Below are 23617 nucleotides of genomic sequence, written 5' to 3' on the forward strand. Positions count from 1 at the left end.
CCATCGTGGTATATAAACAACGTCCGTCGCCAAAACTTCTTCGACGCTATACACAACGTATAATCTTCGATCAAGCGTAACCTCGAGCGAAGTTCACGACTGACACCGCTAGTACCAGCCGCTCTATCGTAATTCCGTCGCTTCGGCTACTTTACTGCTTTCTTCCACCTTTTTAATTCAGTGAAAGACATTTTCCTATCGATCGACAGTGAAATATATATTCTCTGCTTTTTGAACTACATTAACATAGAAATTTAATGATATTAATGCATGACGATGAAAAGATTACCTCGGTTAAGACGAATCGATGATCGAAGTTAAATTTGATATAAAACATGATATATAGTAAAATACGAAACCAATACTATCCGAAGGCAGTATAGAATAGACATATGTGGATCGTTATAGAACAAAGGAATTTTTTATACATGATTCGTCCATAAAGATTGAGGCATAAAATGTATTCGTTTCGCGTTAGGAACGTGTACGTAGTAGTTTACGTCAACGGTTACTAAGTTTAACTTCTGCATTATAACTTTCTGCATGACGGGCGATCGACAGTTCTCGTTTATTTTTTTCTTATGCTTCGTATGTTAAAAACAGGTACTTTGTAACATAATAATGATAAAAGTAACGATATATCGTAGAACCATGACTCGCTATAAAATTTGACGTAGCTGCAAGTCGGTCCGTACTTATTTGTTAAAGCGCAAAGTTGGTTGATGTTCAGTGAGAAGAATGGAACGAAACTCACCACTTCTGCCGGTTGGTATAGGCGCGGCCGTGGATCTTCCGGTTGGTTCGGGTAACGGGAAGACGCAGCATTCTCTCTCGGGGAATTCGCTAGCACGAGCGAAACGATTAGCACAACAGTAGAGCACGAGGATCGCCGCAACGAGTAGCTTGGCGATTGGCGCGAAACGTGGCAAAAGCATAGGAACGACATGTGACATGACTCGTCCTCTCGTCCTTCCTCTCGGAAGGTGATCCTCGCCTTCTCCTTCTCCTCCACCACCTCCTCCTCCTCCACCACCACCTCCTCCTCCTCCTCCTCCTCCTCCACCACCACCACCTCCTTCTTCTTTCCTTCCAGCTTCTTTTTCGAACTTCATCCGTAAAATTCTCGCGACTGGTTTCAACCGCTCCCGAAGAACTTCCAGATCGCGATCCTCTCTTCGAATCTCGAATGTCTCCTCTCGAGGACGACGGCTGCGACGGCGGCGACGGCGACAACAACGATCTGTCCTTCGTCGCTCGATCCTCGCAACGTCGTCCGTCCCATCCTGCGATAGGTCCTCCTCCACTTGTCACGATATATCGCCGATGTCCAAAGGACTATCTAGGCGAAAACCGGCATCCTTCTTAACGAACTCGACGAGAAGACTTTTCCCTCCCATTAGATGATTCATCGACACCGATCCTTACAAAAACCGACGGTCATAATCGAACGATCGACTATTATATTATATTTTCAATAATTTCCAATACACCAATCGAAGAAAACCGCGTGCGGGCCTTTGAACGAGTTCGAGGAATCGCACGCGGGTGAACGAGCGGGTGAGCGCGCGCGCGCGCACACACATACACGATCTAAGCCCGCGCGAACTTTGCTGCACTTACGCACGCACGTTACGTAAAACGAAAAACGTAAAAAGGCTCGCGTTTATTCGTCGACGCTTTATCCGAATTGAAATAGGTAAGACACCACCGCGTCGAACTATCGAAGGGAAAATATACGTATGCAGTTTACCTATGTGTACCTATGCAGACAGACGTGTGTGTATATATATTTATATTTTATGACACACGGCTCCGAAAAAACGAAGAGCCAAGGACGCACTGGTGCGTTGACGTGCGCGCGTGCACCGGCGAACGCTCCTCGCGAACTGACACGGCACAGAACGATTATCCGCGCGCGGAAACGTTCGACGAGCGCGCGCGCGATCGCCTTCGTTCGAGGGCAGGAGAAACAGGCTGGGTGAGTATAAGAAAAAAAGGGCAGAGGAAGATAAGTAGTGACGAAGGAAGAAAGAGAGAGAGAGAGAGAGAGAAAGGGAGAAGGAGAGTAAGTGTGTTCGCGCGTGTTAATAGTGTACGAGAGAGAAAGAGAGAGGAAAAGAGCGTCGTCGCGACGTCCCGACGCCCAATGACGACGGCTCCGCCGAGCGTACGAGGGAGAACCGCCGTGCGAGAACCCCCTCCACCCTTCACCTTCAACCACCACCTCCACCTGCCGGCGTCGGCACATGATGGCTCCTGCGCGCGATACCTGCGGCGTCGCGCGCGCAACCCCTGCTTCTTTCGACCCCTCTTCACCATCCCCTGCGCAACCGAAAGAGAGAGACAGAGTGAGAGAGAAGAGGGAGAAAGAGAGAAATATATGTAATAAGAGAGAGAGAGAAAGCGGAGAGAGAAAGAGAGAGAGAGATATTTATCTCTCACGTCTGTGATAAGAGAAAGAAAGACATACGTGTATATGTATCTGTAATAAGAGAGAAAGAGAAAGGGAGACAGAGAGAGAGAGAGAGAGAGAGAGGTACGAACGTCGACGAACGAAACCGAGTCATTCCGAGAGAGAACCGACGTACTAACCCCCGGCCAGCAGCCGGCCACAGCCAGGAAGAAAGAGCTGACCTCCTTTCGAGACCCCTTTTATCGAGGTCGCTTACGCGGAAGTCGTACGCTCGCCTCTTCACCTCCTCGCCCGGTAGCCCTTCTTTCGACCAATACGCCCTTTCGAGTAGCGTACTTTCCAACTTGGATCACCGTTCGAACTTTACTACTCGAAAAGGTCGGAGATCGAGAGTTCACCAATGGCCGACCGAAGGTCGCCTTTAAGGATACCTTCGTGAAGATGATCTCTCGAGTGCTATTTCTCTTTCGATACTACGATTTTATTTATCTAAGCATCTATGAAAAAGAAAATCGATTTTTAACGATGTTACCGATGAAGGAAACTATGAGTTTACGTATTAATTAATTAAAGATGTTAAGGAAGATAATTAAAAAGTTGTTTTAATGTAAATGAAGGTAGGAAAAATATACTTTTACAAGCACGTCGTTAGCCAAATGAAGTATTAATTATTTTAGTTTATATTATTTACTAAATATAATAACAGATTATTTAATTTTATTGTTAATTAAATATATCATTGGAATATATTATATTTGAACATTTTTATAAAATTGATTTAATTTCACCAGACAGATAGAGATATTACGAAACACTCCGTATAGTATTTTATTATATTTTATTGTATGATATTTAATGCGGTGATCGAGATAAATGTAATTAGGAGAACGAAACGAACATAAGCGTCAAGAAAAATTTCATTCGGCCGATTTCTATCGCTCTCAATTTCATCGACTCGGGACGTAATCCGTGAGGACTACGTCAGTTCGGTCGAAAGTGATTAAAAAGGAAAAAAGAGAAAGAGAAAAAAAGATCGATAGTACCTTTGACCGAGACGAGGACACGGATGCTAGTAGTACGAGCCAACCACTGCTCGGACTAACCCCGACCGTGCCAGTAAAACGAGCCACTCGTGAATCAGTAGCTTCTATACTAACACGTATATACACAGAAGCATCGTGGACATACAATATCCGTATATGCGCGAATAGACCTTGCAAAAGAAATCTTAAAGGTCAGAACGTGCCAGTCACGCAATTCGATCCTATAAAAAGATTGGGAACGTTTCGTTGATTTGACGATTTATGATTTTCCCCTTTCCCTCCTCTCCACAAACCTTCCTCTTCCATCCTTTCACCTGATATTCAATTTGAATTACATTGAACCATGACATTCCATGGAATATGATCATACTCGTTTATACGTAAGTACTCATATTGATTCCTCCGAAACATAATATCGATGCACTTTTGCGTGACCACATATCGCATCCAATTAGCTAAACAATCGACCTCGTTCGATCGCATCCACAATATATTATTAACGTTACCGTCAATCCTTCCCTATTTGTAAGGAAAACACCGAGCTTATACACGATGATTGCAAAAGGCAAAAGCAAGTTATGCATCAAATTAAAAAACAAAAAATGTATAATTTTATAACGAAAAGAAAACTGTTCCGATCGATATTTTATCGTATAACGATCTCGATTAAAAAGACGAGGGATGAATAAAGATTAAAAAGGTAAAACTAGATTTCGTTGAAGGGAATATTAGAAGGATTTTCCATAGGTGTCAAAAGAGAAACGATTGCTTTTTTCATGCTCGTTTAACCCGAGAAAAGGGGGATTAAGCTCTGTTCAAACGTTAACTCGTATATCGAGCAAGTTTCTCCTGATCTTTGTTTACCTTTGATCGTACGTCAAAAAGAATCGTTAATGACATCATAACATATTCAATGACTCGTCAATGGTATCAATGATAGAATCGCTGGAACGTTGGGTGAAAGAGAGAGCTAGTGAGAAACGAAGAGAAAGAGAAAGAGAGAGAGAGAGGGGGGGAGAGAAGAAGAGAGAAGGAGAATGAGGGTGAACAAGAGGGGAAACGAAAAGAGAGAGAACTCGAATCGGCGACGTCGGTCTGCGGTCACGACGAGCCAAAGTGACAGGCAGTACCTGCATAATGACTCGACTGCGGCCGTGCAATGCGGCGCGCAAGCTCCCTGTACGATACACTATTGTCCCCACTCCGGCCCATTCGACGTCCCCACTCTCATAGTTTTATTACTATCGCACGAAACGCACACTGCAAAACCTACCGACTAAGGTCCGATAATACCAGTCACTCGCGAACTAGCTTTATGTCTTGTGATAAGAATTTTTGCAAAAAATTATACTAATAAACGTTTGAAGAAAACGTTTAATTGCTTCTGATATTATTTATTAATTATTATTATTATTATTATTATTATTATTATTATTATCATCATCATCGCTGTTATTCTTATAATTATTATACTGATTGTTACTTTATTAATAAAATGAAAAAGAAGATATCAGAGACATATCGTAAATATATAGTGAAGTTTGTTATAATGTTAAGAATCGTTTTGCTATCAGACATTTTTTATATTTCACGAATCGAACACTTAACGTCAATCTATGTGGGACAAATACGTGACTCGAGTTTTTTTTTCATGTTCGTTCCGATCGAATCTAAGAGAATGATTGATTGTGCTACATAGATAACAAGCGATTCTTATTAACGCTTATATGTAACTAATTATAAATTCCTTCTACATGTCTCATATAATGATCGTGAAACGAAACTAGTTGCATATACATCACAAACTTCATTTGAATCTCTATCACGTATTCGCGAAAACGTGACTAACTTCATCTACGGATACCAATACAGTAATTGCATAATTCGATCCTACCAAATTAAGTTTTAATTTTACTAACGCCAGAGGTGTGACCGCGTATTAAATTGTACGTTAAATAATTGACATACGTAAAATATAAAAGGAATATTTCATTCATTTCTACCGTCGAATGGAAACGATAGGTAAATGTATCAAATATTTTATATTAAAGAGTAACATTTCTTAGATAAAAACTAGATAAAAAAAAACATGCAAGGTAATCCTTTGATTAATCATTTTCTTTGGTTATTATAAATCATTATCAAAGATCTTAATCGTACCGATGGGTCAAGGTACGGAATAAAAAACAACTCGGTCTTATAAGTAAAACATATTAATTATATGCAAATATAAATGGTTTTACATGGTAGTGCTACCAAATAAACGGTACAATATGAGGATGACCGTTGCGCAAAAAAGCGAATAAACACTTATCTCATCCCCAGTTTTCACACGCCCGAAGACTAATGACGCAGTAAAGACCTAATCAAATTTCATTGAAAATCCATCCCATTGATTTAACCGACGTTCAAATTCGAACTCATTTCGTACAGGGAATAATTTCTATGGTAAACTGCAAATGTCCATCAAATTCTAATGCGACTGTTTACAAGTCGTAAAACGCGCGAAAAATATCTATGAAATCGCTATAAATTATTCATTCGAAAGAAAAACATAAAATTATACCGAATAAAAGCGGGCCGTTTGTTCATTTCTCAATGAAATGCAACGAACTATTAATTTTATTTATAAAGCTTCGAGGAAATTAATCGAACACGAATCGATTCATAACAAATCTACTATGAGGTTACGACGACTCATCGCTATATATGAATAATAATCTTTTTTAACGTTTTATAATAAATGATTTCTACGCTCCCCTTTACAAGTTATACATTATATACTTTCTATATATGTTTCGTAAACAGGACTAGACTCGTCCCATATTTTTATATGGGAGCGTGTGAAAACATGGTGGGAATAATTAAAATTTGTATTCTTTGTAGAATCGCATGCACTCTGTAATCCCTGTGCACACTGAATCACAATATATGTATGCTTGTGTGTTATGCCTGCATATATATAGATATATATATAGATACATAGATCGATCTAAGATCGTACATGCGTCAGCGCATACATCTATATATATGCGCCGTAATATGATTCCTTCGTACTTATGACATTAATAGTATATTTTACATGCAAAAACAAAATTTTTTTATCACAGTGGGACAGCATACGTTTGTTAATAATATAATATTGTGTCGATAAATTCTGCTTCTCATTTCTCTTCCTCTTTCTCTTTCCCTTCTCTTCGTTCCTTATCCCTCCCTCCGTCCCTCCCTCTTATCATACGATCCGTAATCATATTTGTAATTTTTCACCTTGCAGCATACACACACGTCGCACATCACTCGCACAATTATTATTTCTCCAAATACATTGTTACACGACTTTTGTTAATACACCCTTTCTCCTCGTTCTTTTTCTTCGCGAGCATTTGGACACGGATACTATGTACAAAAATGGCAAGGATTGAAAAACGGTGAGCGCTCGTAGGATACCCCCTTTTTCTGACTTTAGTTAAAAAAGAGATTCTCCAATTAGCGCCTACCCATCTCAAATTTATTAACGTTTATATATGTGGCCGACTTCGAGAAAAAAGAATTACCTATTTTTGATTACGAACTTGCTCGGACTTTGATATATCGAATATGGAATATACGAAACGTTGCATTTAACGCGTTCGTTATAAAATTGATAAATTCTTCCAAACTTTAATAATTGCGATCGAAGTGTTATTTCTTTTCTTTTTTGTATTTTATTTAAAAACTCTCCGTCTTCGAAGTCGGACACGTATGCTCCCATTTATATTTTTTCTATTAAAATTGTATCCGAAAACGTCGCGCTTTTATTCTTAAGAAGATAATCGATATCTCTGCGTAAACTTCGCTTTCGCCAAAATAAAGTAGTACGTGCTTCTTTCAGACGCTCGGATTATTTATACCAAAAAATTTGCTGATACTCTCGGTATGGCTAAAATTGCTATCGGAATGCATTACATATCGTATCTCTAATTTTTCAACAATACCATCAATGAATCCGTGAAGTTGTGAATTTATAATTATTAACAGAGCGATCATTTTCAAGTAATACAGATTAGAGAGTAAAGTCGATCGTTTCACTTTTCGATGGACCTTATTTAATTACGAGAAAATTCCGCGGAGTATTTGTTACGAGCGTTTAACTACTTTGTGTACATAAGTTCTCTTCGTATTTTTACACACGACATGTGAGCGATCGCCATGCACACACAAACACACACAGAATCGCACGTACACATGTACAAACTTGTAATTTCTTTGTCATACATTATACTGTTCCTTTGTATACACTATACAGACTGTCTTATTTTTATCGAAGTGATACATATTATTAATAGATTATGCAATTCTGATCGTTCAGCATAGAGGCGCAAGAAAATTGTTTTATTTCTATATATTACCTGTGTATGTATATATATATTTATACATATATGTATATTAATTATTAGTTAGTTCTATATTATAGATTGGTCTACTTAATTTTTCCTATTAATATTTTCTAAATCAGCCTGTTTTTTTCTTTTCTTTTCTTTTATTTTATTATTTTTTTTTTTTTTAATTTACGGACGATTCGTCGTACGCGTAGAACTAACTTACTTTAAAAGTGCTTAATATTGTTCGTTTCAATTGAAATCGTCGAACCTGAGTTCTGCCTCTAGCCAAACCGCTGAAAAGATTTTGTTTAATGTTGCCAACGTTATCGACGATGATGAGATCCGTTTAAGTTTTTATGTATATATGTAGATATATACAGACAAAGGCGAATATCGTGTTTCCGAATAGAAACAACGAAGAAAAGTAATGAATTTTTCATTCGTTCTATGTATTGTATCCGATTAATTACTGTTTCCTCAAATAATTTTGATCCACATTTTCCTGCTGATCGATTACCAAATCGTAGGGTTTTTCATCATCTTGGGAAACGTATTTTAAAAAGATACGGGTCGGGTAATCTCCTTTCGGGCAAAGAAACGATCGACATTGCTTTTTTTTTCTTGCATATTTCATTTCAAGACGGCGATCTCCATGCGTAAAAATTACGAATTACAATTATCATCGTCGTCGTTAATTAATATTATCATCATTGCCATTAATACTAACAATATTATTATCATAAACATTGTAACAATATCAATATTCATACAATTTGATTATCAGCTTGTCGCACAATTCTTGCTGCAAGGCTATGTCACCTTTCTCGAGCGAACTTACGAGAATAGCTTACTACTTTTATCGTTTTATTATCACCATTTATCTTCACAGATACCAACATCGATTACATTAATATAATAAACATTTCATATCCTGCACAATTTCTCTCTCTCTCTCTCTCTTTCTTTCTCTCCTTCTCTGGCTCACTTTTCATTCATTCAATCTTGTTAAATTGTACAAAAAGCTAAGGCAACGATAATTCGTTACACCCATACTTATACACACATGCACACACACAGACACACACAGACGCACGCTCTCCTATATTCCTCCGCGTTAATTTCCAGAGATCACATATTCAATGGTAGGCTGCGCATTCGCAAGTCGAATCGTTTATGCCACAATTTAATCCGTCCGAGCTTCAATACTTGAATGTGCACGTTAAATATCTTTCCTAGACTTTTTCTTTTTCTCTTTTATTTTTTTATTTCTTTTTTTTTCATTTTCCTCGTCAAAAAAGCGCTTCATTTTAACCACAAAATATATTGGCGTTCCCATTCGAACGAACGAAGCGAATTCTTTCGAGACATTTTTAAATCCTACAAAAATAATTCCGCAAGTCGTCCAGAGATGCATGGACGTGTTCGTTTATTAACAAACGGAATATTAACATCTCGCCCACAAATTTCGTACTTGTAAAAAGATAATTCGAATCGGTCCTGCCGTTAATAAAACAATCCTAGCGACTTTCTTGCATCGTTCCGTCGTCGTTTCATTCTTTTTCTTTTCTCTTTCCTATAACAGAGTAATATTCGGCTCGGATATACACGCAATAATAATATTATTATTAATCTGTGATAAAACCAAAGTACCGAACGATATCATTTTCTACATATATCGCAATTACAACGATCGAGCTGATAAAAGAAAAGAGAAAAAAAGACATTGCCATATTTTAATTTTGTTCCGTTCGATTCTTCGAATCTATTTCCCAAGAGATGCCTTTGTTAGTCTATATATAGAAAGTTTCGATTAGATACCAAAGACAAATCGATCAATCTAATCTAACGGGATGATTATCTTCATTAGTGAGCTGAGTTTGAAAAGGTGATAATAAATTAACAAGAAAGGTGTACACACGAGGAGCGATCCGTCACGCGTGCTATATTTTTTTTTAATGGTATCTCTAAAGAGTTTTAAATTATAACCTTGCGATTTCGTCACAGTTGCAAGACAGAATAATCCCTTGAAAGGACACTATTGTCACGGACAAAGAAAGTCAGCGAAACGTCGTGTATTTTACAATTGATTTCTCTTTCTCTCTCTCTCTCTCTCTTTCCTTCATCTTTGCTTTCCAATCTTTTTCTTTCTTTCGTGTGATCAATAGGAAAAATCATTTATATATGTTTACGTTTATTCACGTTGACGATTAGACACACACACATACACACGCGCGCACTCGCATTCGTACATCCTCGATATAAGAATACCGAGAATAAAGATCTTTCGGACGCATCGTTCAACTCTCGCACACGTCTGAACGAATTTAGGATCATCGATTACGGATCGTTATCAAATTTTAAACCTTTTGTTGTTTAGTCAAAATTACATAGTATGCTGAAAGAAGAATTCTTTTTTTTTATCTTATTTTCTGACGACTATTGATAAAAAAACTATATGTTGTGGGCTAATTTATACATTTTATGTTGCTTCGGACCTCGGGTGCTTTTTTAATAAATATACGTTTATTTCGGCTAAACGACGAAAGGATTAAAAATGTTGAAAACCAAACACGTTCGATCTCCGCATGCGACACGTAATGTTGGATCGACATCCATGAGTTTGAGGAGAAGAGAAAAGAATGCTTTTGCTTTTATTCTTTTTTTTTATCGCCAAACTCATGGATGTGCACGCGTGAGGATTTAACGCGGCATCGTGATATAATATATAATGTATATAATATATATGCACGTATATATTATAAATAATCAATTAAAGGTTTGCCTTGAAAGTAAGTAAAAATATATATATATGTATGTATGTATGTATGTATTATGTATGTACGTATGTTATGTGTGTGATTTTTTTGTATCATTTTCTCTTTTTCTCTCACGTCTACCTCACACATCCTTTCACCATCGATTACACTTTTTACTCTTTATTCACCTCGTATCCAAACGAACCGGACGTTGTAATCATATGTTTTCCTCGCCACCGTTCGAGAAAAAGCATTTGATTTAAAAGAGAATAAAGACAAACATAAAAAAAGAAATTAACACAAATAATTCGATCGAATATCGAAATATAGAAATAAGCACGAAACGCTACATGCGTTTCTTTATATTCAATCCTTCGTTCAATAAAAGCACGAGTGAAAATTATTTCTTTTCAGGATATCATCGCGTTATAAAACCTATATTTACCAATATGGTACACATGAAAATTATTTAAAATGTAAATGATGATTATAGTATGAGTCGTTAAAATCGAAAGATTTTTCGAATTTCTTATCGCGAAAAAAAAGAAAAAAAGAAGCTCGATCGAGCTCGCTAATGCGATTGCAAAACACATGAAAAGTGGTAAGAGAAGGTGAACCCTTCTTCGCATAGAAAAAGGGCTACCCGATCGACACTGGTAATACGCGTGTAAAGCACAAGTTTTTTAATACCCGTCTACGAAACAAACGATCCAACGACACGGCAACAAACGATCGAGCTCAGCGCTGGCACGCAACTGGACGATCACGAAATACAAGCCTATCGAGGCACCACGACTCGTATTCCCTGTTTCTTTTTTCTCCCTTTTTGTATAAAAAAGACCTAAACTACCTAATGTCTACGTTATTCGAAGCCTTAAAAGATGAACAACGGGCCTTTCATTTTGCAAATACTACGTCCGCCTCCTTATTCTACTGCTTCTTCTCTTCCTTCCCACGTATTCGTTTTATCCTTTCGTACAGAAAAAAAAAGAAAAAAAAATTTAATAGACAAACTAAAGAAAAAAAAAAAAGAAAAAAAAAGAAAATTAATGAACAAAGAAAACACGCGTCATCACCTCTCGCCCTTTTGTACTAGAGATCGGAATGATGATAACTACATTTTCGAGCATTCGAGTGAAAATAAGCTGACAATAATTTATTAAAACGTTACCCGTTATAATTTATATCATTTACAACGTATGTTGTATGTATTAACAGTCACTCGATCGTATCATTTGCGGAATTCATACTCGCGAGCATATTTGATCATTCGTCGATAGCATTCGATATGACAGGTATAGCGAATAGCCTCGATACACTCTTACGTTTACTGACCGCTCCGTAAATGCAAGATTTCTTGAGGCACACTCATATCTTAATCATGAGCCACGCTAAACGACGTTCGATCGTTCTTCGTTTCTTTTCCGATTATTTCGCTCTCTTTAACACGCGATCGAGTTATGCTTTCCGAGTGAAAGATCTAAGAAGAAAAATTCATGTATCATAAATAAAAGAGCAATGAAAATTCCATTGCTCCCGAGGTTCCTTTTGAAAAAGCGGGAAGTGTGACAAATGTTCGATCTTTAAATGCCAATGGTTAAGAAAATTTTATAACAATTTTACTACGTATACGCGAGAATGTTAAATGACGAGATTAAGTTCCCTTATAAGACCTAGTAATGGGTAAACTTTAAAGCGATAGTATAAAGAAGAAGAACAAATAAAAAAAAGAAGATAAAATCTTAAAGAGTAACATCGAATGAAATGATAAACGCGATATTATCTCTCTCTCTCTCTCTCTCTCTCTCTCTCTTTCTCTCTTTCGCTCTCTCTTTCTCTCTCTCTCTCTCTCTTTTTCTCACTGATCCGAAATCACAGACAATATTGTTTTCTTGTTTAAAATCGTACATAACCCACGCGGGCCTGGCACAATACTTATAATCTACACATTATATAAAAAACCTCTTGCACCTCCGAAGAAATTTCGTTGTAACAAGCACCGAAATATAACGAATATATACACATATATATTTATATTTATATATATATATATATATATATATATATATATATATACTTTTTTTATCGGTGGCTAAGCGCTAAAAACTATAACTTCGCGATTAAAGTGTTCGTTCCATTCTCTCGCGAGCAATCTCTCACTAATTTCTCGGAGTTTACTACGATTATACAAACGCTGGAAATTTCCGAGACTCGAAGATCGACGTTTATCGTTTATCGATGATTTTATAGATATAAACTTCGATATCGTTCATAAGATCCGATGCAACAGAAGTTTAACCACCGATACAATCTAAATCACTCGACAAAGTTCAAAAAGTGTCTGAACAAAGAAATGAGAAGTAAGATAGATGTTAAAAACACAGGCGTATAAGAAAATATAATTTTTGAAAAGTATTCGAAAACGCCTTAATCGTCGCTATAATAATTACATTAATATTTAAATTTACGAGAAATATGTCTACCCTGATTACCAATGGGACTTGTGACTTATTTGAGCGAAGAGTGATTTAGTTGTTAAACTACAAATATACTCTCGGTCGTATCGACGTTTTCGATAGAGAAATTTGACTTTTAGATGTAGCAAGGTTCATACATCAAACTTATTCTTTCCTGAAGAATATAGCTTACTGAAACGTATCAATATTGATCTTACGAAGACTCGTGAGTGTATTCTAACATCCCGACACTGTCTATCAATCCGTACGCAACAGCGTAACTAACAATGGATCGTTTGGTCGTTTCATCTGAAATATTATTAATGCTCCTCCCGGTTCAACTCTGCTAATTTCATTTTCAATCCGATATAAATCGATCGCCATAAGATCAGAACAAACAATCGTTTAACATAGCGAGATAAAGCTCCGACAAAAGACAGGAAAAAGAAGAAACGATATAATTTCTAAACAGGATGTATAAGATAGAATAATTACCGATAATTAGCAGTTTACGTAGGAGGAGCTTTAATACGCAGCAAAAAAGAATAAAAACGCATACTGCTGCGTGAATTTTTTTTCGCTCTTACTACCACCAACTATCACCATTACTACTACGACTACAGGTACTTCTACAACTAGGACCTTCGACAATTATTATCGCTATCGCTATGCCTTAGAGATATCAGCATAATTCACATTTTCAAATATTCTGGTAAAAAGAAAAACAATCCTCTTTGTAATCCTTCCCCGGGAAGGCGCAACATTACAAGTCCCCTCGTATTTCTCTCGTGTCGCATACATATGAATATAAACTCACAGTACGTTTCGTTCGTTCGTTCGCTCCATTTTAAGCGAACGAATTTATACGTAAAATCACGCACGAGTATCTGAAGTTATCAAGCAATTCCGGCCAGATTGATAAACATATAAATATTACGTATGAGTTATAAAATGTTGATTTTCCAAACTTCGTGTAAATTGGGATTGGCTTTCGATAGGTCGTTTAAACTGTAGTTGATTCTGCGCTGGCATATGCATTTGCAGTTGCATCTGCTGCGCTTGTAGCTGTGCCAGAGCCGTTGACGGCGCAAAAGCCGGATAAGCCAATGTCGTACTCAGACTTTCATTATGCTCCTCCAGAGAATTTTGTGCATAATGTAGCACTAGATGTTTCAAGCTCTCGTGAATATTATAAGGCTCGGCAAACCCGTAACCTCGTTCGGTCGCATATATGATACAGTGATTTACAGTACCGTTGCACCTACGATTTCGATGGAAATACGATGAATTCAGAATATGTCTTGTTACGTAAAGAAATATTTTAAAAATGAGATAACTTACATGATCGACAAGGCATATTGACCGGTTCTTGATCTTCGTACCAGGAACGTACCATCCGGTCGTCCAGCAAGAATACGATCGGCATCGGAACGTGATCCTTCCAAGTAAAGCCAAGTCTTTTCATCCGTATGCACTTCTAAATCAACTTCTGGAAGATCTCCGTATACTAAATCGCCGACTAATGGATTTGTAAGTGAATGATTTAGCACTAGCTGATTGATTTTGTTTGCCGTCATGCCATTTTTCTTCAACCATCTAGCGAAAAAAAGAAAGATAAGATGCGAACTCAATGCAATCTGAGATGAAATGTTACAACGAAGAAATATGAATCAACGTACGTGAAGTGTTTGTCCCTTTGCCTCACAAGTTGAATAATCTCCGGCTTTAGTTTATGCATTTCTCTTTCGAGAGTTCTATTGTAGGCTATTCGTTGCTTCAAACTATCATCCAATTGTTCCCTACTGTCCTCTAAAGATTTTAATCTGCGTTTCAGCAGCTCTGCATTCTCGGTTAAACTATAATCACAACGTCTATGTAGAATTTTATATCACGAAATAAAAAATATGATATTATGGAGTCCATCGAAAGCCATAGCAAGCAACGATCTCTGATATCTTTATTTTGAACAACTTCGACGAGAGAAAAGAAAGAGAGAGTTAGAAAGAGAGAATATAATTGACCAATGAAATTATGAAATTTCAAAATCAAAATAATTGATTATATCACAATGCTTCAAAGAAATTTTGATAAATCGCAACGAATAAAAACTTCACTTTTCCGTGCTCACGATATTTTTCGGGAACCCATTTATCACAGTATCGTTAAAAAGCTCACGTCGATATCTCATGCGGTTGAGCTTCCTTTTGAAACTTTTCCTGCAGTTTCATCTGATCTTCGAACATCTTAATTGCTTCTGAAAAAGCTTCCAGAGCTTGTCTCTTTAATTGAACCTCGTAAGCCGTTTTACTGTACAATTCTGAACAATCTTGATATTGCCGACACGTATCAACTATTTCTTTGCTCAATTCGGCAAACTTTTGTTTTACCGTTGCCATATCCGTTGTACTGGCAATCTCGTCGTCCTATTTTTTATACAACTTTTATAGTACCCAAAATTCATCGAAATTGTAGATATTTTTAATCAGAGTAACTTACTTGTTGAAACCGTGATACAGGATATAACAACTTGATGTCCAATGTAGAATTATATTGAGCCAAGGAACAATTCCTATAGTAGTCGACCAACTCGATAACCGAATGAAAATTATACGGCTCGGAAAAGCCGTAATTTCCATTGCGATGACAAATCTTAATAAGCTTATTCGTGCCACCTTTACGCAACGTCAGAGTATATTCACCTCCTTTGGAAGACGCATTACGAACTAGGAAAGTGCCATCAGGCGAATCGATCATTTTTTCATTGACCTCGTCTCTCGTTATATCTCCCCAGTACCACTCGGCTTCCTGGAGCGTTCGCGGCCTATAAACAACAACATATAATACATAACAGGAAAATTTAATTTATTTGAAATTCCCTTTTGATGTCAAAATATACGTTTATTAACACAATATATATGCACACATATAAAACCCTTTGGTACGAGTCATCCACTCGTTCTGTCGAGTGCTACAGACGCACATACACACTCCGTATTATTCCTCTATTCACTACGACGACTTAACACACGCTCTTTACTATTCGTCTACTCACTAGGATGACTTAATACACACTGTCTGTACTATTCGTCTACTCGGTACAATGACTGAACACATTCTGGGTCGGTAACACAGTCCTACGTCATTTAAAAATTTGTAGCTCAGAGCCGGCAACATTGTTCCACGTAACTTTACTCATGAAAAGCAGACCTAAGATACAGAACGTTTGAAAATCGTACGTAGCTTCTAATCTCGCACTAAAATTGTCAACTGCGAATATGTTAGTACACTCTCGTACCGAACCGCTCCTTAACCGAATTAGGTCGATCCGAAACGTAATTTTCAGATTTTCTCGTTTCATATGTTCTTCGTCGATCCTTGATCTCTTAGGAACATTTATATTTACATCGTAAATACGTACAAATCTATTTAAAAAAAAAAGCTAACAAAATACCTGTGAGATTGTTGATCCTTGCCACTGTCACCAGCAGTTCCCGATCTTTCTGTCGTATTATCTTCTTCGAGAACCGGGAATGGATCTAGAACAGGAAACTGAGGCCTTGAAAATTTCCGTGGTGGAAGCTGTGGAGCACTCGCAAATTCGGGCAACCTTTCGTTCCAATCAACGTGCAGCAACAACAGTTCCATTATCCTTATATAAGCTTTTGTGTTGTGTATAATTTGTCTGGAATACAAATGAAAAATATGTCAGATATTGTGTGTAAACATGAAAAAGATAAAATAACATTAAGGAGAATTAGTAATAATTAGAACATCGTGCGCTTATATACTCACATGATCCGTTCCCAAGGCGGCCTAATGAATATATGACGGAACACCTGGACAAGTACAGTGGGTGGTTCTGTGTAACCCCTCCCATGTTGCAATTGACATATGCGACAAAAGTGAGCCATCAAGTGAAACAACGTACTCCTATGATGTTCCGGAAGTTCAGTAACTAGTTGTCCTAAACGAGCAGCACACTGCTCGTCGCTTCTCATATCTGAATGAGCAAAAATGAATCGTTATGTATCTCTCATAAATCGTAAGTACCTTACGAAGAACACTTACTTGATGCCTCTAGGAACCTGTCATAAAATTGTACCGGTATTACCGGATCTGGTAATTCTTGCAGGAACTTTTTCAAAACGCTTGCAATGCATTGAGGAGTATACCGATCCAAATCAGCGTTACGCACGTCTGCACGGAAAAATTTAATTTAAATTTAAATTGAAACGTCGTAATAATTCAACGAAAAGATATGTATCTACGTTTAAAGAATCTTACCTTCGTCCAAGTTTTGTCGTAACTCAAGGGTTTGCTCGTTAGGTTTACTGCAATAGACTTTGTAGAGATCTAAGGTCGTGTCCGCACATGCCCTTTCTTCGAGTACGCGCGTACATCTTTCCACCAAGATAGGAGCAGAACGCGTGGATGTTTCGAATTGTGAACACAGGGCGAGGCCAAATACTGAATTAAAAAATTAATAAACAAATAAATAAACGAACGAACGAACAAACAAACAAACATATCGCTGAAGCTTTGTACTTACGCATATAAGCAGAAAGAAAAATTAAAGAGCTATATATCACCGTGATATATACACCTTACTTATATCGTTTCCTCTTAATCTCCGTAACATCTTTATTCATACTTTAAAATCGATGAGCTACGTACGTGTCATAAGTTCTAATTTGACTAACTACACCGTTTCTCTATCCCATAATCACGATAATAGCAACAAAAAAAGATTCATTGTATAGGCTCGTTTCCTAGCTTACTCGTCGTTAAACCACCACAAATAAATTTGCACGATTGCCAGCTTTCATAAACGCAAATTGTTAATTTCCTATAGAAAGGCAAACGATGAGATAAGAATACTTAGAAGTAAGAACAGGTAGCGAAGACTATGTAATATATTGAATCTGCCGTTATACCGTTATAACGTCCGTGATTAGAAACTCGTAGGAACATGGGAGGAGCAAAGAAAAAAATCATCGAATGTTCGTAGTCTGATAACGATAGAAAAACAAGAAAAGCGGATCTCCAAATGGAACACTGGCAATAGGGAGGAATGTTTCCCTTTCTCTCTCTCTCTCTCTCTCTCTCTCTCTCTCTCTCTCTCTCTCTCTCTCTCTCTCTCTCTCTCTCTCTGTCTGTCTGTCTGTTTTTCTCTCTCTTTGACTATCGATCCGAGGACACATCTGCAAGAAATTTGCCTTTCTTTATGAGCCTAACAAGAGAAAAAGAAAATCGTTACGATTTAAAGAGAAGATCAAGCACATCGACGAAGGAACCGCGGTCATAAAAATCGTCTTGGACAGCTTGTGAAAAACGGACGGACGAAACAAACATCGGCTTCAAAGTACTCTCTAAAGTATTCTTTTCTTTTTTTATTTTATTTTATTTCCTTCATAGAGTACCCTTATTTAACGAGACATTTCAAGAGAGGACAAAAGCGACAAATAAAGAAGAAAAGTGTTAAGTCATGTTGGAAATTTATATGAAATAGAAACGTTTTATATTTTTCTATTTTCAACAAACATGACATTTCAAATATTTACAAATGAAAACAACAAATTATTTCAACTATATATTTAATATATACCAACGTCTAGACTGCTTTTATCTTTTTATTTAAAATATTTACATTTATTATCTTTCTTGCCGAAATTAGTATTTTTGCCGAACATTTTGATGCAAATAGACAAAAAAAAAAGAAAGAAAGAAAGAAAAAGAAACAAGATAAGATTTCTAAAAAAAAAAAAAGAATAGAACCCTTTAAATCGTTTTTACATATGCAAAAAAAGATGTGAAAAATGCAAGCAGAGAGGTCGACGTATCGCGAATAGTATTTTTTCTCATATCAGCCTGCGACGTCGACGATTGCGACAAGGGCTAGCGTCCGTCTACGCGATTGTTTATTACCCACATTCGCCGCGTGCCTTGCTGCTATTCTTTTCTTCGTTTTACAACTGACGAACCATTGACTTTATTTTCGCATAAAAGTATGCACCTAAACGGAAAGGTGTTCGTATTTTCGAGCGGGTTGTAGCGACATAAACCAACTTGTCATTGATACTGTGTACACCACTTGTACAATCAAAGGCGTGCATACATGCATTATGAAAAGGAAAAGAAGAGGAAGGGAAAAGAGAGGGGGGGGGGGACAGAAAAAGAGAAAAATAATAATGAGAAAGAGAAAGAAAGAGAAGGGAAGAAGAAGAGGGAGTGAAATTTATTTTTATGGCTACGATACCGACGTCTTGTTTCTCGACGAGCGTATCTTATTCTTTTACTTCATCCGGCTTGAAACAGAGAGAGAGAGAGAGAGAGAGAGAGAGAGAGAGAGAGAGAGAGAGAGAGAAAGAGAGGAGAGACAAGAAAACAAGGGCGGTGAGGGTGGAGAGGGGAGAAAGAAAGTACGAATCGAAACATGGTACGCGAACAAGATCATATAGATGTGAAGTTAACGAAGGAAGGCATGTCCGATGGAGGTCAACACGGAAATTCGATATTCGTTACGAATGCCTATCGAGCCTACTGCCGATTTTGTCGTAGGCGATCGTGCCGGGCGCGCTCGTGCCATGTGCGAATGACTGCTACTTGTCGTCGTCGACCGCGAGTCGAACAACGCGGCTGCTGAATAATTTTAATAGCTTTCGTTGCATGCACGTATCTACGTGTACATGTGTGTATGTGTGCGTGTATATATATATATGTATGTATGTATGTATGTGTATATATATATGGACATTCAACGTTACCTCGGAAATAACGAGCGCGCCAGCGATAATTTCATTTTTTAATTGCGCTTAGTCACGAATATCCGGAAGCTGCGCCTGCAAATCGCATCGTTCGACGACAGACCGAACGTAAGTCATCCAAGCTCCGTATGCACATACATATGTATGCATACTTATGCTTCAAACGTAATAAACGGAGCAAGCGAAAGATGGCAATCGAATAAAGAAAAGGAAGAGAGAAATAAAAAAAGAAAAGAAATGAAAAAGAGCGGTAAACACGTTCCCGATAATATTTTTCCTTTGCTTTCTGAATTTCTCTACGGCATACGTTAAAGTCATAATGAATTGTAAATTTTTCATGGTAAATGAGTAACGCACAATGAGCTCTCTTTCTTATAAAAATATACACTTTTGTATATTAATCCTTTCATTGCAAATAAGAGGAAAGTGTCTATTATTTATTATTGAAATTATCATTGTAATTACTGTTATAATTTATTATATAAAGATGTTATATTTGAGAAAGAGTTTGTTATATTCGAGAAAAGTACGTATTTGTGTGAATTCTTCCCATTTATTTATTATTGAATATTCTTTCATTTATTAATACGAGGGCAATTTGGAAAATTCCTTATCGCTCATATCGGACTTATCCCTCATAGATGGTGATAATGTATAAATTTCATTGACACATCTTATATTGACTATCTATTTTATGCATAACTTTAAAGTTCAAAGTTGATCCATGGTATAGTCTGTTGGAAATGTTAATTTAAAGGAAGCTATATCATTGCCTGCGGTGAAATGGATAACGTCGAGCACTATGTCGTAATTAAATTTCTCGTTAAAAAAGACTTAACGTCCATTGAAATTTTTAATGAAATGGAAAATATCTTTGATGATAATGCATCATCATATGCGGCAATAAAATAAAAATGGGAATTTAAGGTCAAATTTAAACGTGCTCGTATCTACTAACTTGCAAGAAGATCCGCCTAATGGTCATCCAAAAACTGCAACCACGGAAGAAATCGTCAAAAAAATGTACAATATTGTTTCGCAGAATTACCGATCGAAAGTGTCCGAAATTTGTAAGGATGTGAACAATGCACATTTCCATACAAGAGTTGCAATTGTAACAAAAATCGTTAATTTGAAGTTTGACTTGTTTTCTTATCCAATTTCTTTTCGTCAGGACGGCATAAAAGTACTAGATCATCGTTGGATAAAGCACGTTGAAGTTAAAGGAAATTATGATAAAAAATAAAATCAATTTAAAACAGAAAATAGAACGTTTTTATTATTATGCCGCATACTTTTCATTTTTCAAATTGTCCTCATCCTTTATACGAGCTAAATTACGAGAGAGTTAAGTATTTAATATGTGCAGACGCACTCGTGCGAAATGCTTCTTTAGACATATACATAGTTATCTACTTATCTACATTTCATCGAATTCGTTAGAATAAAAATCACGAGCAAGCACGTATGCGATCGAGGGATGACAGCATCGAACAAGATCATTGTGCCCGCTTCGTTAAGTTTAACGACTAGCCTCGACCACTCTATCGCTTGCTTGTTCACGAGTTTACGTGTGTTCGCCAAGCTTTCACGGAAAAGTTTTCCAAGTACGAGAATAGTTTATCCGTTACTTTTGTTTTTACGGAATTATGTTGAACTTGCGTTGGATGCATTCGCACGTACATAGTGTACATATATGCGTATATATATATACACACATATATACAACACACACACACACACACATATTTATATATATAAATTTATAACTATGCGATTTCTATCCTCGCTACATTAATGGATGTATGTCGTTCGGTGAATAAATTACGAAGTGAAATTACAAGATCCGACGTGTGTGCATGTGTTTCACATGCATACGTACATATCTCTCTGAAATCGTTAATATTTGTTTCATACTATTCGCAAGAACGCATCGAGAGGGGCGAGGCCGTTATTACAGTCAATATCCGTACGATATACACTATGAACGACTATGAACCGATACCGGTCGGAAGCCATTGTAAATTCTAACAATACCAGCGTGGTTCTAATTTATACTCGCTTTTATAACGAGATGTAACGTACTTGAGAAAGGTGTCCTTGCCGTAAACTTCATAACTCTTCGATCGCGGCACCGACTTAGGCGCTAACGAACACGTTTCTGATGCAATATCTTGGATAGTCGGCGGAACGATATTTGAATTTTTCAATAGTTTCCGTATACCTATATACCGTTGATTAAATGAACTGGCAAAGAAGCAACGAGAGCTTGCTCGTTCGCTCGCTTGGCGATAGACGGAATCGCGTGTCTGGCGCGTAAGCGAAAAGTTTCAGAGTTAACTCACCGGAAGCGTATCTATTGCTACGGTTTTTCGACTCAGCGGGGACGCAGCTTATGGGTAGACCAATCGCCGAGCACGTTCTGTGGGCTACCAGGCCGCAATCTGTCGAAAAAGAAAAAGCACGATCTTTATTCCTGCTTACGCGAAATAAAAAAGAATCGTCGCTAAATAAAATAAAAGATATCGAGCGTTCAAAGTGTCTGTAAGTTTCTTTCTCACATACCTAACGATATGCTGCACATTCGTAAATACCGTTTTAAAAACCTGAGCTTTCCACTGAGATTCGTTGGTCAAATGCTTTTTATAAGAATTAACATATATATTTTAAATTCATGATTATTGCGAAGGTCAGTGTAAAAATAGTCATTTAATGCAACATAAAAAATCGATTTAACGTACGTTTAATAAAAACCTACCGTATCATCATAATAAATAATAAATGCTAATTGCTAAGCGTGATTAAGAAAAGATGAAGATAACAAATGATACGAGTAACGATTAATTATCGAAATATAAATTATTCCTCTTTCTACGTAACTATTGGTGAATAAATTACTGGCGAATAAAAACTTTTATCGTACACGTAATCCAAATAAAATTGCGTCGAACTTGTTCGAAAATTTAAAGTCGAAGATAGACGTAAAAATAAGATTTGTTACCTTGGCAGAGAAAGCCTTGATGCAAGAGACCCCTGAGATATTTACGACACTTGTCACACTTTTCCAAAATACTGAAGCTATGCAACACAAGATTATGACCATCGTTGGTCGTATTGTTGGCCGGATGAGCGAGGCCGATAGCGCAGCTCGCATTGACGGAGTTACTACCGGTCGTAGCTGATGTCAGTGCCGTTGCCGTCAACGTCGCCGTCGTTGCCGTCGTCGCCGTAGTCGTGCTCGTTGTCGTGCTCGTTGTCGTGGAAGATGAGTTCGCTTCTGTGCTACCAGGCAACGAGAGGGGAGGCGACGTCTGGCAGAGTTCCTCGATACACACCAAAAGGATCTTCTGGTCGAGCTCATCTTTTATACCCATATGCTGTAATAAACATGTCGGACGATCGAGAAGTCGGGCAAATATGCGATCGATTTCGAGTCCAAAAACATCTGCTCGGACGATTAAATTGACTACAAAGGTGAACCATTGCTAACGTCTTACATAACTATATACAGACTCGACCATATAATATTATCGTCTTGGAAATTAACTTCGAAAAAGAAGAAAGAAAGAAAGAAAGAAAGAAAGGAAGAAAGTAACTCGTAAAACTTTCTTCTCCCCTGTTTACTAAAAATTATTCAACTTTTACGCGAAACATCGATAAATAATTTCTACGGTAAATATTTTCGTTGATCGATAAAAATAGGACATATACCTCGGGGGGATATATAACATATTAAACCCCACCTATGCATGATCATGTTATTCCATTGAAAGAGTACTACTGTATCGAATAACGCACCCGCTATTTTCATGCTCCAAGCGAAA

The 23617-nt window shown here is 37.3% G+C and overlaps 2 protein-coding genes across 7 annotated transcripts in view; both read right to left on the minus strand.

Annotated features, from left to right (window-relative positions):
- Positions 1–2953, minus strand: part of LOC127064709 (uncharacterized) — a 200599-nt gene extending 197646 nt beyond the window's left edge. The window contains exons 1-2 of one of the 6 annotated variants that reach the window (XM_050996167.1): positions 1841–2235; positions 755–1760 (exon numbers count right to left, since the gene is read on the minus strand). In XM_050996167.1, the coding sequence (XP_050852124.1) occupies positions 755–1112 (358 nt within the window). In that variant the 5' untranslated portion in view covers positions 1113–1760; positions 1841–2235. Of the gene's footprint in view, positions 1–754 lie in introns of all 6 variants that reach the window. The other 5 variants (XR_007781776.1, XM_050996166.1, XM_050996168.1 and 2 more) reach the window with 5 other exon arrangements.
- Positions 2954–5651: 2698 nt separating this feature from the next.
- Positions 5652–23617, minus strand: part of LOC127064708 (uncharacterized) — a 28134-nt gene continuing 10168 nt past the window's right edge. The window contains exons 3-13 of the mRNA XM_050996165.1: positions 22795–23170; positions 22139–22237; positions 17314–17496; positions 17098–17226; positions 16822–17029; positions 16481–16711; positions 15526–15850; positions 15205–15452; positions 14709–14885; positions 14371–14625; positions 5652–14290 (exon numbers count right to left, since the gene is read on the minus strand). Of these exons, the coding sequence (XP_050852122.1) occupies positions 13963–14290; positions 14371–14625; positions 14709–14885; positions 15205–15452; positions 15526–15850; positions 16481–16711; positions 16822–17029; positions 17098–17226; positions 17314–17496; positions 22139–22237; positions 22795–23170 (2559 nt within the window). The 3' untranslated portion in view covers positions 5652–13962. The remainder of the gene's footprint in view (positions 14291–14370; positions 14626–14708; positions 14886–15204; positions 15453–15525; positions 15851–16480; positions 16712–16821; positions 17030–17097; positions 17227–17313; positions 17497–22138; positions 22238–22794; positions 23171–23617) is intronic.

This window comes from Vespula vulgaris, chromosome 6 (genome assembly GCF_905475345.1).
Source record: "Vespula vulgaris chromosome 6, iyVesVulg1.1, whole genome shotgun sequence".
Classification (NCBI taxonomy): Eukaryota; Metazoa; Arthropoda; class Insecta; order Hymenoptera; family Vespidae; genus Vespula; species Vespula vulgaris.